At 34.7% G+C, this 16,116-nt stretch overlaps 1 protein-coding gene across 1 annotated transcript; it reads right to left on the bottom strand.

Moving 5' to 3' along the window:
* Window positions 1-7,941: 7,941 nt before the first annotated feature.
* On the bottom strand, window positions 7,942-12,155 carry LOC109176547 (chalcone synthase D). Its single transcript, XM_019326011.1, has 2 exons — window positions 11,838-12,155; window positions 7,942-9,158 (listed from the first exon to the last, which is right to left on the bottom strand). The coding sequence occupies exons 1-2, from the start codon at window positions 12,013-12,015 to the stop codon at window positions 8,170-8,172; spliced, it is 1,167 nt and encodes a 388-aa protein (XP_019181556.1). The 5' UTR covers window positions 12,016-12,155; the 3' UTR covers window positions 7,942-8,169.
* Window positions 12,156-16,116: the final 3,961 nt, after the last annotated feature.

The raw sequence follows: 16,116 nt of genomic DNA, 5'->3' as shown, positions 1-16,116 counted from the left end.
CAGTTAGTGGCTCAAAACACTCACAGGTTTATTGCTTACTTAATATAGCCACTACACATCGAACAGGAAATGTTAACAAATTAATCACAGCTTGCCAAACTATTTATTCAATCATGTTATGAATTCCAAGAAAGGAAAAATAAAATATTATTTTTCAAAATAATACTTATTTAGCATAAAATACTAAAAAAATATTTGTGAAAATTTTTGAAAATTTTGACATATGCAAACAAATAATAAAACTAAATTCCCTCCCCCACACTTATAATCAACGTTGTCCCCAATGTTGAATAAAAACATGCAGAAAAAGGGTTATTGAATGAGAATAGGGAATAAAATAAAATAAAATAAAATAAAAATGGAACAAACACACCTTAGGTTGCCTCCCAAGCAGCGCCTTTGTTTATCGTCGTTGGCTCGACTTATGATATATCTTTAAATTTCCATCGTCTTTTTTAGTACCTTCGATGATTATGAGTATTCAAAGAAACAGCCCCTTCATGCAGATTAGGAGTCAAAGATGATTTATTATTTGGTTCTTCTTTATTTTCAATAGAAGCAATTGCATTAAATTTAACAAGTTTCAAGGAATCAACAAAAATTGCAAAATTATCATCACTAGGAGATTTCATGGTATCATAAATATTAAAGTTCACAAATTTACCATTAGACTCCATTGTAAGCATGCCACTATGAATATCAATTTTCGTTTTTGCGGTTTTTAAAAATGATCTTCCTAACAAAATATGAGAAATTTGATTATTATTTTCCATATCAAGGACATAAAAGTCAGTAGGAAAAACCAAGTTATTAACTTTAACAAGCAAATCCTCAACCACACCCCTAGGATATGTAGTAGATCCATCAACCAATTGAATTACTATACTAGATTTATTCAGGGGTCCAAGATTTAAAGAAGCATACACAGGATATGGCATAACATTAATAGAAGCTCCTAAATCTAACATAGCATTTTCAAGTTTAACACCACTTATCATGCACGGAATAGTAAACATACCTGGGTCTTTGCACTTTTCAGGAAGATTGCCTTGACTAGCCATAGAGACATTCTCGTGCACTTTCACTTCATCAACTCCTTTATTTTGTTTCTTTTTCAATGTGCATACCTCTTTTAGAAAATTTGCATAGCGAGGTAACTTTTTCATAGAATCTAAAAATGGTTTATTGCTCTCACATTCACGAAAGGTTTCATACATATCATTATTCGATTTTCCTTTTATTGGTTCTAAAAGAGCTTGAGGAAATGGGGGTACTGGTTCATAATCAGAAAAAAAAGAAAGCTTACCTTGGGACGTCTCTTTATTGTTGGCAATGATTCCTGCACTTATTTCCTTATTCAAATCAACATTCTTTTCCAGCGACATACTTTCAACATTAATTGCACTTACATTCTCTTTAGGATTAACGATCGTTTGAGAGGGTAATTTGCCAGAACTCTGTGCTTCCAACCGACTTACCGTAGTTGCTAGGTGGCCCACTTGCCTTTCTAAGTTTTGAATACTAGCCTTTGTTTCTTGAATACTAGCTCTTGTCTCTTGTTGGAATAGTTGTGTTTCTTGTTGAAACTGCAAAGTGTTAGTAGCAAGAGATTTAACAATATCTTCTAGATTCATACCAGAGCTAGAGCTTTGGGCTGGTTGTTGGCTGGAAGGAAATTGTTGTCTATACTGTTGAAAGTTGGAACGATTCTGAACAAACTGGTTCCCTTGTGAGTTCCCATAGTTAAGGTTCGGGTGATCCCTCCATCCAGGATTATATTTATTAGAAAACGGATCATACTTACCTTGAGGTTGTCCAGGAAAACCTCCAGCCATGTGAACTTGTTCAATAGGCTCTTCTTGAAGAGCCGGGCAGGCATCAGTTTGGTGCCCAACTACCGAGCAAATTCCACATGCTTTCACATTTTGCATATTGCCGACAGCTAATTGACGAACAAGAGTAGTTAAACCAGAAATTTGTTGTTCGAGAGAAGAAATATTTACCTCATTCACTTGCTTCGACGGTTGGCCAAGTCTATTGCCAAATTGTTGAGAATTTGCAGCCATGTTTGCAATTAGAGTTCTTGCAGCGTCTGGTGTCTTGTCAACTAAAGCACCACCGCTTGCGGCATCAATCATGCTTCTATCCATTGGAAAGAGTCCTTCATAAAAGTACTGAATGAGTAATTGATCACTGATTTGATGGTGTGGGCAGCTTGCACATAATTTCTTGAAACGCTCCCAATATTCATACAATGACTCTCCATTGTTTTGCCTTATACAACAGATTTCTTTTCTAATGTTGGCCGCCCTTGAAGCTGGGAAGTATTTTTCAAGGAACGCTGTTTTCAGGTTATTCCATGTGGTGATGCTCCCTGAAGGTAGATAGAATAGCCAATCCTTCGCTGAATCTTTCAACGAAAAGGGAAAAGCTCTCAACTTGATTTGTTCTTCAGTAACCCCTGTGGGTTTCATACTTGAACACACCACATGGAATTCCTTTAAGTGCTTGTGAGGGTCTTCACCTGCAAGTCCATGAAAAGAAGGCAAAAGATGAATTAATCCAGATTTCAGTTCGAATTGTACATTAGCATCCAGAGCAGGGAAAGTGATGCATAATGGTTGCTGATCTAAATTTGGAGCTCCAAGCTCTTTTAAGGTCCGATTTTGAGCCATGGGTTCTCCTTCTGAATCAGAATTGTTGGAAGGTTGAGGGTCGGTAGCCAGATCACTAAACTCCAATTTCCTCAAAGCTTGTTTCTTCCACCTGCGTACAGTTCTTTCAATTTCCGGATAGTACGGCAAGAGTTCTTGATTAGCAGATCGAGTTATAGGCATAAACAAAAAGAAAATATATTTTGATTTGCAATTATGTAAAAGTAATGAAAGAAAAGAAAATTATTTTTTTCTATTTTCGTTTGGGACAAATTGAAAAACAAATAAACAAATAACAAAATAAATAATTAAATAAATAAACAAACACAAAATAAGCTAGAAAATCTCCCCGGCAACGGCGCCAAAATTTGGTGAGCTGTCGTAGGCTCCCAAATTAAAACCTTACAAACGTTGTAGCGGGAGTAAGGATCGATCCCACGAGGAGTAACTAGTTTAACTTTTGTGCTCAAGGAAATAATGGGGGGTTTGGAATATATCGAGAATAAAGATAAATTAAAAGAGAATTTAAATAAACAAGTAATTTAACTGAACGAATAAAGCAATGAAAATAATATATCAAAAACACTTATAATAAGAAACCTTGGTTAGTAAAGATCCGCCACCGGAATTCAACACTGATCATTGATTAATAAAGTAATTAATATGCAATTGAATATTTGTCGTGAAATTATTTCATTTCTGTTTTCCCTTAGTTGTAGGTAAATAAAGCACAAGCGGTTTAATTACCCCTAACTACTAAATAACCTAAGACAAGCGCTATAGATTTAATTTAATAGCAGCAATAGGAACTAGGAAAACCGACAAACTAAATAACACAAGCACAAGCGGTTGCATTTAATTTAGGAAAATATTCTTCCCGAGTCCAATTATCACTAAGCCGTCAATAATTAACCCAGTTGCTACTGAATATTAGAATAATTTGTAGCACAACATTATCTAATATAGCAAATAATTATATCAAGTAAATAACTAGTAGGCCTCCCTAGCAATTAAATGATACAACTATTCAAATAATTTAGAAGAATATTTAATACTCAAAATGCATAAAAACATATATATAATAAAGTTAAATAAATAACCTTACAGCGTTATGAACTCCTGGGCTTCAATTCACTAAACCAAACAAGAAATTAGCCGCGAATGGGCATGGATAACAACCTTAAAGAATATTCGAGAGGGGAAGAATGAACATTTTACAATAGGAAACCTACCCTATTTATACTATTTCTAAAAATAGACTTAGATGCACCTCCACCGCACATTTCCTCATTTTGCGCCAAGCGATGAAATCATCCATGAATGCCACTTGAGTCGTCGAAATTTGCGCTGAAGTTTTGATGAGGTCCTATTTCCCTTGTTGCGCTGTACGTAGGAATCAAACAAGTATAATATTTCATTTGTTTTGTTTAGTTAGCAGGTTGGGCCACCACGTTAGAGTTAGAGTTAGGATTATTATTATTATTATTATTATTATTATTATTATTATTATTAGGGAGAGAAGGATAATTGTTATTATAAAACACTAATTAATTAATTAAACTCTAAGAATAAATAATAATGATATAAAAGTACTTAATTAATGCAAAAATATTATAAAGACGTATATAAAATAAGAGTGTAAAATATGCCCGTCAAAAGCCTAAATACAGATTTAACTCCCCTTATATAGGTAAGGTCAGAGGAAAAGTTGAGAAATTTGAAATCAAAAAATACTTACTCATATATCACAAACTATAATAAACTAAACAGAACATATTGATATTCTCTTATTAAAGATTGCAATAAATAAAAATAGCTCTCTTCAAAACAAGCAAATTCCTTAGAGAATGGTTGAACGAAAGCTTTGTTGCATTATGAAATAAACATGCTATAATGTAAGCTTTGTTGCATTATGAAATAAACATGCTATACCGTTGACACCCTTTGCCTTTTCACTTTTAGGTAAAACTTTCAGGTAAAACAGATGTCAGCACTAACCCAAGAGCAATTTACTTTCATTCTGAATCCTGGGTTCATTTGAGAGGCAAACACAAATTGCCCAGACATTCTAAACGGGAAGGACCGTGAATAGAGATGTGTAGTAAGGGAGAGTGTGAATGTGATCTTGTAAATGTATGTCTATATATAACTAAAAATTGCTATGGATGCACAACAAACAATGAGCACGCCCTGTGGAGAACCGAGAATAAGTAATATCAATCGTTTTTCAAGAACAGCATTTAATACAGATCAAAACTAAAACAACAATGAGATTAAATATAGCAATAAAAAATAAATAAAAAAAGACCAAATAGGATTAGACTTCTAATTAATGTGAATGATTAATAAATAAATATAATAATTACTTTCAACCAATCACAAAAAAAAAAAAAAAAAATCAAAAAATTAGTAATGATTACAATCTCACTCAAATTGTTTAACTTCTGCCACATTAAATTAAATCTAAACTAAATCGCAAGAGCCGAAACTTCATCCCTAAATAAAAGGTAAAAAATATCAAAACTAAATCTAAATTGCTTAGGCGAGAAAACTCACAAATCTGATTTGTCAAAAAGTTATGACTTTATTATATGGAAGGATGGTGTCGTTTAGTTTGTAGGTATTAGGAGTATTTCTTAGTAAAAATACTTTGCTATTGTAACAAACAAGTGGCATGCTCAAAACTTGTACTGAACTTACCAATCATTTTTTTAGTACTACTGATTCAGTTACAATGTAGTATTTGTTTATAATTATTTTTTTAATCTACTGAAGCACAAAGAGTCAATATGGCCCCCATTAGGGCTCGAACCCATGACATCCCATTTGAACGTACCAACCAATATGATCACTCACTATAAAAAAAAATGTAGAAATAGCGACAAATTTAGTGACGGACACATTCTGTTGCTAATATAGCGACGAAATAGCGACAACTTAGTGACAGATTTTAATCTTTTTGTTAAATAGACCTTTGGTGACGGATTAGCAACAAATATTGCAACAAAAATTTTTTGTCGTTAAATACGTAGCTAATATTATCGATAAATTTTCGAACAAAAATTAGAGACAAATTTGCGACGAATTTTTTCACGGGCCTAATTCCATAATTTTAATTGCTACAGATTAGCGACGAGTATATAAATCCGTCGCTACAATTTTAACGCAGGATTTGTTTTTGTTAATATTGTAGCGGCGCATCCGCTATATAGCGTCAAATCTTCAAATCCATCGCTATATTTTTTATTCGGGATTTATTGTGTTTACACTGTAGCGACAGATCCTGAAATTCGTCGCTAGATTTAGAACGCGGCATTTGTTGGTGTTTACACTGTGGCGACGGATTTGAGAATCTGTCGCTAAATAGCAAAAAATTCGCATATCCGTTGCTAGATTTAGAATACGGGCTTTATTTGTTTTTACATTTTAGCAACGAATTTAAGGATCCGTCAATATGTAATGACCAATTTTCAAATCCATCGCAATATTAAAAGCGGGATTACTTAAATATGGAAGCCGAATTTTTTTTTAATAAAACATAGCTACAGATTTTGGAATCCGTCGCTAATGTGGCAAAACATATTACATTGAAAAGTTGTCTCTCCTCGGACTGCCACTGCCTCTTCTCCGACTGCCGTAATGATAACATTGCATCTTAATAGTAGTACTGATAAGATTTGAACTTGCAATGAGTTTATGAGGATAATATGAGAAATAAATGAAAATATAAATTTTGTAGAATGCTAATTTAATAATAATAATAATAAAGTTGAGTATTCTTTTAATTTTTACTTTTACTATAATTTGTTTGCCCACAGATTAGGAATCTGCATACAATCACATTATAAATGATTAACAATGTTCTATTACCTTACAAAAATGATTAATATTTAAAATTTTCACTAAATTATAATACAAATATTGTAAATGTGTAGTCATAAAATTTCTCAAATATTTGAATATTAGGGATTTTTGTTTATTTTTGTCAAATATTGTAAACGCGTTGACTACTAAGTATTGTAGATGATAAATTTGAACTTACAAGAATCTTCAAGTTCTTCTTAGGTTGATAAGGTTTGAACTTACAACATTTTCATATGTTGTTTATTTGCCGGCTAAATCGCATGTGGGTACCGGCACTTGTGTTTTCTTCGACTAAACCGCCTGTGGGTATCGACACTTGTGTTTTCTCTGGTTAAGCCGCATGTGGGTACCGGAGGCTTATGAGAATATGATTGTTTATTTGAATCTCTATGTGAATTTGTTTGAATGATTTTTGTTTAGGTAAAATGTAGTTTTTTTTTATATAAAAAAATGAAATGTAGCATTGAAAAATATTTTGAAATAGGTGATAAATACAATGAGTTCAAATTGTCATTGGATGTATACACGAATTAGAAATGGTTTTCTCACAAAGGAGTTTTTGGCTGATCTTGAAACTTTCATCCAATTTGCTACTAGCCAATATAACTGGATGGACGGGGAAAGAATTAAGTGTCCAAGTACTTAGCGCAAGTGTCAAAACACCAAGTTTTTAGATGTACTCTTGTTCATTAGTTTACCCATGTTACAATAATACCGTTATTTATACTTTCATTGAGTGTCTAAGATCAACTCTCAAGCTAGCTATCTACTACAATCCTCATTTTCCTCAACGAATTTGAACAATGACATGATCGAGATTAGGTAACTCCCATGGCTACCCCAATGTGGACCCATTGAAACAATGTCACGACAAGAACAACAGACAATTCGTGTGACCTCCGCGACCAACTGAACAGCAGTCGTGGCGGAGGATAGTAAGGTGTTAGGGCATCAGCTCCACCGAACAACTTCCAAGGCAGTAATTATTTTTTTTTCTTTTTTTGGAATTTGGTTTCTATCTTTGCCCACAAATGCTAAATTCCCTTGCCCTAGGGCCCCATACCCCGTACCTAATAGGATAGTCGATAGGTAATTCACGGTAACTCAATGACCCATTAGGTGGGAGGACCAGTGCCTTGTACCACAAGGAGATCATCACATTAGATGTTACTCTCACATTTTGACTGCCATGGCTCAATCTTATGTCCTTCCCTACAATCTACCACGCAGAAACCAATTGAGATGTTCGTGCGTGCAATTTGATTTCTATCTTTAATTTGTGGAAAATTCACAGTCGATATTCGATGCTGCGATCTGGGTGAAGCATGTCTTGTGATCATAGTCTACAAATGACCATAAGGAAGTAAATCAACCTAAGTTGCCAATAACAGATCGGCTCAAAAGAGAATTGTATCTGAGGTTCGACTAACACTTAATTATATTAGTCTTATCTTGTGAGATACATATACCAATGAAGTGTACATAGAAAAAGAAAAAAAAAAGTTGTTCATGACTTTGAATAGAAATACATATTGACACATACCAAACATAGTGGTTTATAAAATATAAACCAATATTAATACAAATTCCAAACTTCATAAGAATATAACAAACGATAAATGGTAGAAAACAGATAATATTTGGGCCGGACTTAAGCTGGGACGCTATGGAGGACAACGGTCTCGATTGTAAGCCCGGGCCCAAACCCAAACAGCACACCCCACTCGAGCCCTTCGCCGGTGGTGCCAAGCCCATCATTGGACGAGGCTTTCCGCATCTCATCCAGAATGAACAAAACACACGCGCTGGACATGTTCCCGTACTCGCTCAACACGTGTCGTGTCGCTCGGAGTTTTTCAGGTTTTAGCCCCAACTTGTCCTCCACTTGGTCCAGAATCGCCGGCCCTCCGGGATGGGCGATCCAGAAAATGGAGTTCCAGTCGGAAATGCCCAGAGGATTAAACGCCTCCGACAAGCATTTCTCGATGTTGTTCGAGACAATGGAGGGGACGTCCTTGAGTAAATGGAACGTGAGGCCCACTTCCCGGAGGTGGCCGTCGATGGCGCCGCAGCTGTCGGGGGCGAGCGTCTGCGCGGCGGAGACGAGCTGGAACAGCGGCTTTTCCGCGGGGGTGGGGTCGGAGCCGACGATGATCGCGGCGGCTCCGTCGCCGAACAGCGCCTGGCCGACGAGGCTGTCGAGGTGGGTCTCGTTGGGGCCGCGGAAAGTGACGACGGTGATCTCGGAGCAGACGACGAGGACGCGGGCGGCTTTGTTGTTCTCGGCGAGATCCTTGGCGACGCGGAGGACGGTGCCGCCGGCGAAGCAGCCTTGCTGGTACATCATGAGGCGCTTGACGGAGGGGCGGAGGCCGAGGAGCTTGGTGAGCTGGTAGTCGGCGCCGGGCATGTCGACGCCGCTGGTGGTGCAGAAGATGACGTGGGTGATCTTGGACTTTGGTTGGCCCCACTCCTTGATGGCGCTCTGGGCGGCTTCTTTCCCAAGTTTGGGGACTTCCACCACCACAATGTCTTGCCTGGCATCCAAAGAAGGCGCCATGTATTCACAAAAGCTTGGGTTTTCCTTCAATATTTCCTCGGTTAAGTGCATGTATCTCTTTGTGATCATTGATTTATCACCTAAAACATCAAAATGGGGAGATTATTTGTTTATTCCTCTAGAATTTCCAACCCCAACTGCCCACACTCTAGCCCGACAGAATATTTTGGAGGATATAAATCACAGTTACTCAATGACTCGGCAGACAAAATCAAATGTCGGTGCGCATAAAGAATCTGTCAACTTTAGACATAATCTCACACTGCCGCTATCCAAATTCAAACCTTGGTCTTTTTTCTCTACCTACTGAATTAGTGAGCTAAGTTCGTGCAGGTAATTATTTGGATGGGCAGATTTAGTTCTTTAGTTATTATCAAATGACTGATCTGATTTTTCAAGAATCAAATTTGTCACATTTAATAAAGTGATTGATTTAGTCATGGGGATTGGACTAAATTTGTCACTGTAATAATAATTGAATGACTAAAATTTACTATAAATATCAAAGAGAATAAATTTACAAAGTAATTATAATTTAAGAACTAAAGATGTCAATTTAATTTTCTTATTCAAGAATAAAGAAATCATACTACATTTGAATATCATAATCAAGTCATTCCAACATATAATGTTGTCAAAATAAGCTAAAAACTATCATGTTGAGAGTACAAAACGAGTAATAAACCACCTAAACTAGAAGTCACATGCATGACTAATAAAACTTACAATAATTATAATTTTTCGATAGTAATTCCAACTCATGATAAATTAATTTATCCCAAGTAAATGTATTGTGGTTGGGTACACTCTTTTTCCAGGGTAGCTAGGGTTCAAATCTATTTTTTCTATCTCTATAAGATGCACTCAAAAATAATATAATGTGCCTAATTTTGAATCCTAATTATTATATTTTAATTATATTTGACGGGATGGTAACGTGAAGAAGTAGTGAAATGATCTTTAATGTCTTCCCCTTATAGACAAACATAAAATAAAGTAGCCTAATTATTTACTTCAATTCATGCAAACACAACATTAATGAATAATAATTGAATACATGCATGGGAAGGTTGGCGAAAATGATAGGGTACACTAGCCACCTAATATACCATAACTGGATAACTAATAATAATATGAAGAAAGGAATAATAATATGAAGAAAACATAACATGTTTCACGTTTGGTCTCAAACAAACATTTATTATGCTATTCTAGTATAATATGACACTATTTATCATTATGCACCTATTTAATTTAACTATATATTAATAGAAAATAAATATCATGCCCATATACTTTTGTTTCCATTCAAATTATTTTTATCTTATGTTTTAAAGATTAATTATACTTTTAATTTCTTTCAAAAAATTTATACTTTTAGTTTTTTTTTTTTTGAACACATATAGGGGGTGTTTGGTAAATAACTGTTAGTTGATTGGGTCAGTGTGTCCGACTAGTTGATAATATTAGCTGATTGTGGAAAGATGTTTGGTAAATTAGCTATTAACTAATATAGGTGATTACATACAAAATGACTTTTTAAAAAAATTAATTGAAAAAAACTGCCTTGAACAACTTTTTGAAGTTTAGTGTTTTGGAGCAATAAATTGTTATAAAGAACTAATTAATCAAACACTATTTAACCAAGTCAAACAATTAATAATGATCAAACAAATCAAAATTAACTAATAAGCTATTTTACCAAACATCTTCATAATCTAGATCCGCAAATTCATAAGCAATATAATTCAAATGCAACAAAATAAAAAAGAATATGACAGATAGAGAGAAAAAAAAAATTGTTTTATAGTAATTCAAATTTAAAATATATACGGAATATATATAACACTATGGATGCACGATATATATATATATTTGATAAGAAATGTATACTCTGGAGCAATCCAATTCAGTTGGTTATGATTTGATAATCATAAAATTATAAATTTGTCTTTGAAGTAGTTTATTAGTCTTTTTGATTTGAACCGATTAACTACGGGCAATCTAACAAACCCTAGCAAACACGTACAACTGGCTAACTGATCTATTAAGCATATCTTGTGAAATGTTGTATTTGTCTTTAGTTTTTTAATTAAGTGCCTACATGAGATGTATCGTCCGCGGTTCAAAGATTGTTTTTATTTTTTTTAGAATAAAAAATTAATTCATTATATCAGAAAGAAGAACATCAACAAGATAACGAGCAGGATTATCGAACCATCACTACTGGAAATTATGAAATTTTTGACCATTTGAATGTGATCTTAAATCAAGTCAAAAGCCTTGTTCCGACCACTTTTGGTATCCGGAAAAACCTTTGTTGCTATTTCCGACCACTTTTTGGTATTAACTTGATTTAAGATCACTTTCCTGTGATCGGAAATTCCATAATTTTCCGTAGTGCACTCCCTGCCATCAGCTATAGAAACAACTTCCCTAGTAACACTATGGATAGCACGATTCGGATCGCTTAACAAAACCGAAAACTACCCTATCAATCATGGAGGCAACTTTTTTAACATCATTAACTATAAAACCAAAAGCAGAATTAAAAGAGAGTTTGAATATGAAACAAAGTAATTGATTATGATAAGTTAGATTATATGTTTTTTTTTTTAATTTAATAACTCAATATAATGATAACAGTATCATGTGAGGTAAACGAAAGAGTTAAAGTGACGAGGGAGCAGTATATATAATAATAGGAAAATTAAAGAAAACACACACACACATATATATATATATATATAAGTTCTTACACATGCGCTGAAATTTTTGCTTGAGGTCGGTCATATGGTCGCTATTAGTGATACGAAAATAGTAGTCGGGGTAGGTGCTTTGGTCGACGCAGTTGGCCGGCGTGGCCGTTCCGATGGCCAGAATGGTCGCCGGACCCTCGGCGCGTTGCGCCTTTCTGACCTCCTCGACGGTCACCATTTCTTCGCCGGCGTTTTGTTTGGGTGGGAGAATTTAGGCTATTGCAGAGTAACGGATGTACGTTAAATGTAGTTATTAACAGACAAGCGGCGTTAACTAACTGCAATTGTATGTTCTGTTTGTCATAGGGTATAGGGCATGGTATTTATATAAGATTTTAAAGTGTACGTTATAATGGACTTATATGGTAGCTAGGAATCACGTGCCTCACCCGGCTCAGCAAACCGTCCACAATCGGCAATTAATAATTGTTATGCATGATGACTTGATGGTTTGAATAAGTATCTCGTGTTGGAAAAATAGCTTTAAAATAGGGTGGGTATTTTGTGGTATAGATATTAGTGGGTTCACTCTCAATTTGGATCGAGTCAAAGAGGATTCGGATTCTTCGTAGTGAGACGAAGAGATTGATATTGTTGAGCACATAACTATTAATGTGCAATTTAACTATGGGCTTAGACTTTTAGTTGAGTAAAACACATGCTTCAATTTGGTATCAAAGTCATGCCAAAGGTCATGGGTTACAGTTCACGTGTAGGTTTTAAAGTAGCATTTGTCCCACATTGATTTGGTAAGTGGGTTTGCGCCACTATTTATACAAGAGCATTTATAAAGCTTCATAAATTGTATAGCTAGCATAGATGTTCTCTTTCATGCACAGGGGGTGCAAATCAAATCGATTCTTGTGTTCATCCCCAACTGGTGTTTGAATTTTAGCTAATTAATCAAACACTCATATTGATTGTTTAGTCGTTAAATAAATCAAAATTGACTGATAGGCTAACTATTTTACCAAATAGAGCGAATATCTTGGCAAAGAGAGATACACTTTTTAGAGTAAGGTTAAAAACACTGTGTATGGATGGTATGAATTGAAGTACCTAAATAAGAATTCTGGATCAACAAATAAATGGTTTTGATATTCACAATAAAAAGTATATATTAGAGGCCGAACATTGTTCTTATGTAATAGATTACAAATTAATCACATTAGGAAGATTATGTGTAACGGGCTAGCTAGACTAAGAAAATGTTGACGATAATCAAACTTAATTGTAATCATTCACATTATCACATACAAGAATCATGTTTTACACACCCCTTTCGAGTAACGAAAATTATTATTGAATTCCAAAATATGGGTAAGTCACCAATCCTTAGTAGTATATGTAATGTGCTTTACCTATTGGGTTACATGCAGGCATTTTATTATCAAGGGTTTGTAATCTACCCTGATTCTTATTGAAGCATATAATCGACGGTGAATGTATTAAATTTATTTAAAAGTAGAATCTTCATTCATTAAATTTCATTATATATATATATATATATATATATATATATATATATATATATATATATATATATCCCAAACCGGGATGGGTAAAGCTTAACACGGACGGAGCGATGAAGGCTAACACAGGGTTGGCAAGTGCAGGTGGCATCGTTCGTGATGAACATGGCACTAGGTTAAGGGTTTTGCGATGAAAATCGGCACTACGGATAGTTTCTCAGCTTAGGCGGAGTTGTGGGGCCTAAGGGAGGGTCTACGACTCTGTCTGAGAGAGGGGTTTAATATAGTTTGGGCATAGATGAATTCGGCAGCGGCGGTGGCCGTCATGAACAGGGATGATCATAGCGAAGAGACAGTGGTGGCCTTAATCAAAGACTGCCTGGACCTTAGCAGAAAGTTTCACAGGTTTAAGATCTCTCATGTTATGAGAGAAGGAAATAAATGTGCCGACTGGCTCGCGAATCTCGGGCAAAGCATTGCTTGGGGAACTCTTATGCTGGACTCCGTTCCAGTGGGTCTCAACTCTCAACGATGCTCTTCGGGCTGACTCCGGCAACATTCCTAGCCTAAGGGTTAGATAACGCTCTCCTTGGAGGACTTCAAATGTACCCTATATATATATATATATATATATATATATATATATATATATATATATATATATATATATATATATATATATATATATATATATATATATATATATATATATATATATATATAAGAGCGCTCATATGCGGCGGGGTCTTACGGTGCGGCGGTGCGGTCAAATTCCAGAATACACCAACAGTGTTAACAATATGCACCAACAGTGTAATAAAAACACACCCCAATGAAATGTAATAAAACATCACAAAATACACAACAGACTCAAAAAAACACACCATATAACTCACCACCCCCAATGGTGTATTTCCGAACAGTGTATGGTGTTTTTACTCACACCTAATGGTGTGTGTTTGGTGATGCAGGGCTCTGTTTACTCTGTTTTGTGTGGTGTATTTCCTAACGTTGATGGTGCATATTTGGTGAACTATTGGTGTTGCCGCACCGTAAGACACTACCGCACCTGAACCCGCCTATATATATATATATATATATATATATATATATATATATATATATATATATATATATATATATATATATATATATATATATATATATATATTATGATTTTGATTCACTGCTGGAAATTATAAAATTTCTGATCACCTGAAAAGTTATCTTAAATCAAGAAGAAAGCCTTGTTCCGACCACTTTTGGTATCCGAAAAAACTTTTATTGCTATTTCCGATCACTTTTTGCTTTCAACATATCACTTTCAGGTGTTCGAAAATTCCATGATTTCCAGTAGTGATTCTAAGTGTGTAAACTAATGAACCAAACACACCCTAATGGACTCTAATATGTATTTTAACTACAAACTTGATAGTTTCTATCAATTTGATCATTCAATTCTTAGTTATTTCCTAATAAGTAACATTCATCCAAAAAAAAAAAAATGCTAGTATAGCTTGGTACTTAGCTTGTTTAGATGTGATGAATTGGATGTTATTGCGGTTGGTTGTGATGATAGATGGAGTTGGAATGTGCTATAAATGTATCGCTGGGAAACAGACAAACACATAATAATAATAATAATAATAATAATAATAATAATAATAATAATAATAATAATAATAATAATAATAATAATAATAATAGTAATAGTAATAGTAACAGTAACAGTAACAGTAACAGTAACAATAACAATAACAATAACAATAACAATAACAATAACAAATAACAAATAACAAATAACAAATAACAATAACAATAACAATAACAATAACAATAACAATAATAATATAATGGCTTAGATTTCACCAATTGTGCATCGCGAATTGTGTAAGTGAAGTACACAGTTGTACAATTGCCGTGCACAATTGCACAGTTGGTGAAATCTAGGGAGGCCATTGATTTCAACCATTCAATGGTCCAGATCTGTCCACACGAACTCATGGAAAGGGCTGGACTCATCAGAACAATGGATATAGGGAAGGGATCAGGTGCGAGAATGGCTTCCCGTGTAGTTGGACGCACATTAAGTATTAAACTGACGCATAAGTACACAACACACGCACATCAAGCACATAAACAAAACATTATAAGAACACAAATCATGCATCTTAAGAACACAAACCACGCACCTTAAGCACATAACAAATCACCTTAAAAACACAAATCACGCATCTAAGGTTTTAAAAATGATTCACTTTAAGTTTCGCACAACTGACGCACCTTAAGCATACAAATCACGCACCTTAAGTATGAAAACAACGCATATCAAGAAGGAAACTTACGCACCTAAGTTTCAACAACTACTCACATTATATTAAACACAAATTCACGCAGCTTAAGCACAAAACTCACGCACCTTAAGCACAAAACTCTCGCACTTTAAGCACAAAACCCATGCACCTTAAGCACAAAACTAACGCACCTTAAGTTTCAACAACTACAACCATTAAGTACACAACCCACACACCTTAAGCACAAAACTCACGCATCTTAAAGCACAAAACTCACGCACCTTAATCACAAAATCACTCACCTTAATTTGACCTAGGTACAAAAATTACCAAATTGCCACAACATTTTTCTTTCTAATTTTGATAATCTTGGACGTTGATTTAAGCATAATCAATAGCTTTATTTTAACTGTACAACCGCACTTGGGACTGCTCACCGCACCTGAACATATATATATATATATATATATATATATATATATATATATATATATATACATATATTGAATTGTA

The sequence above is a fragment of the Ipomoea nil genome, unplaced genomic scaffold (assembly GCF_001879475.1).
Source record: "Ipomoea nil cultivar Tokyo-kokei standard unplaced genomic scaffold, Asagao_1.1 scaffold0706, whole genome shotgun sequence".
Classification (NCBI taxonomy): domain Eukaryota; kingdom Viridiplantae; phylum Streptophyta; class Magnoliopsida; order Solanales; family Convolvulaceae; genus Ipomoea; species Ipomoea nil.
The sequence above is the reverse complement of the archived record's forward strand: the minus strand, read 5'-3'. Positions and strand labels throughout refer to the sequence as shown.

Coding starts and splice junctions, on each gene's coding strand:
- LOC109176547 (XM_019326011.1), bottom strand. CDS start 12,015: ATGGTGACCGTCGAGGAGGTCAGAAAGGCGCAACGCGCCGAGGGTCCG. Junction 9,159..11,837: donor GCAAAAATTTCAGCGCATGT/GTAAGAACTTAT, acceptor TTGATGTTTTAG/GTGATAAATCAATGATCACA.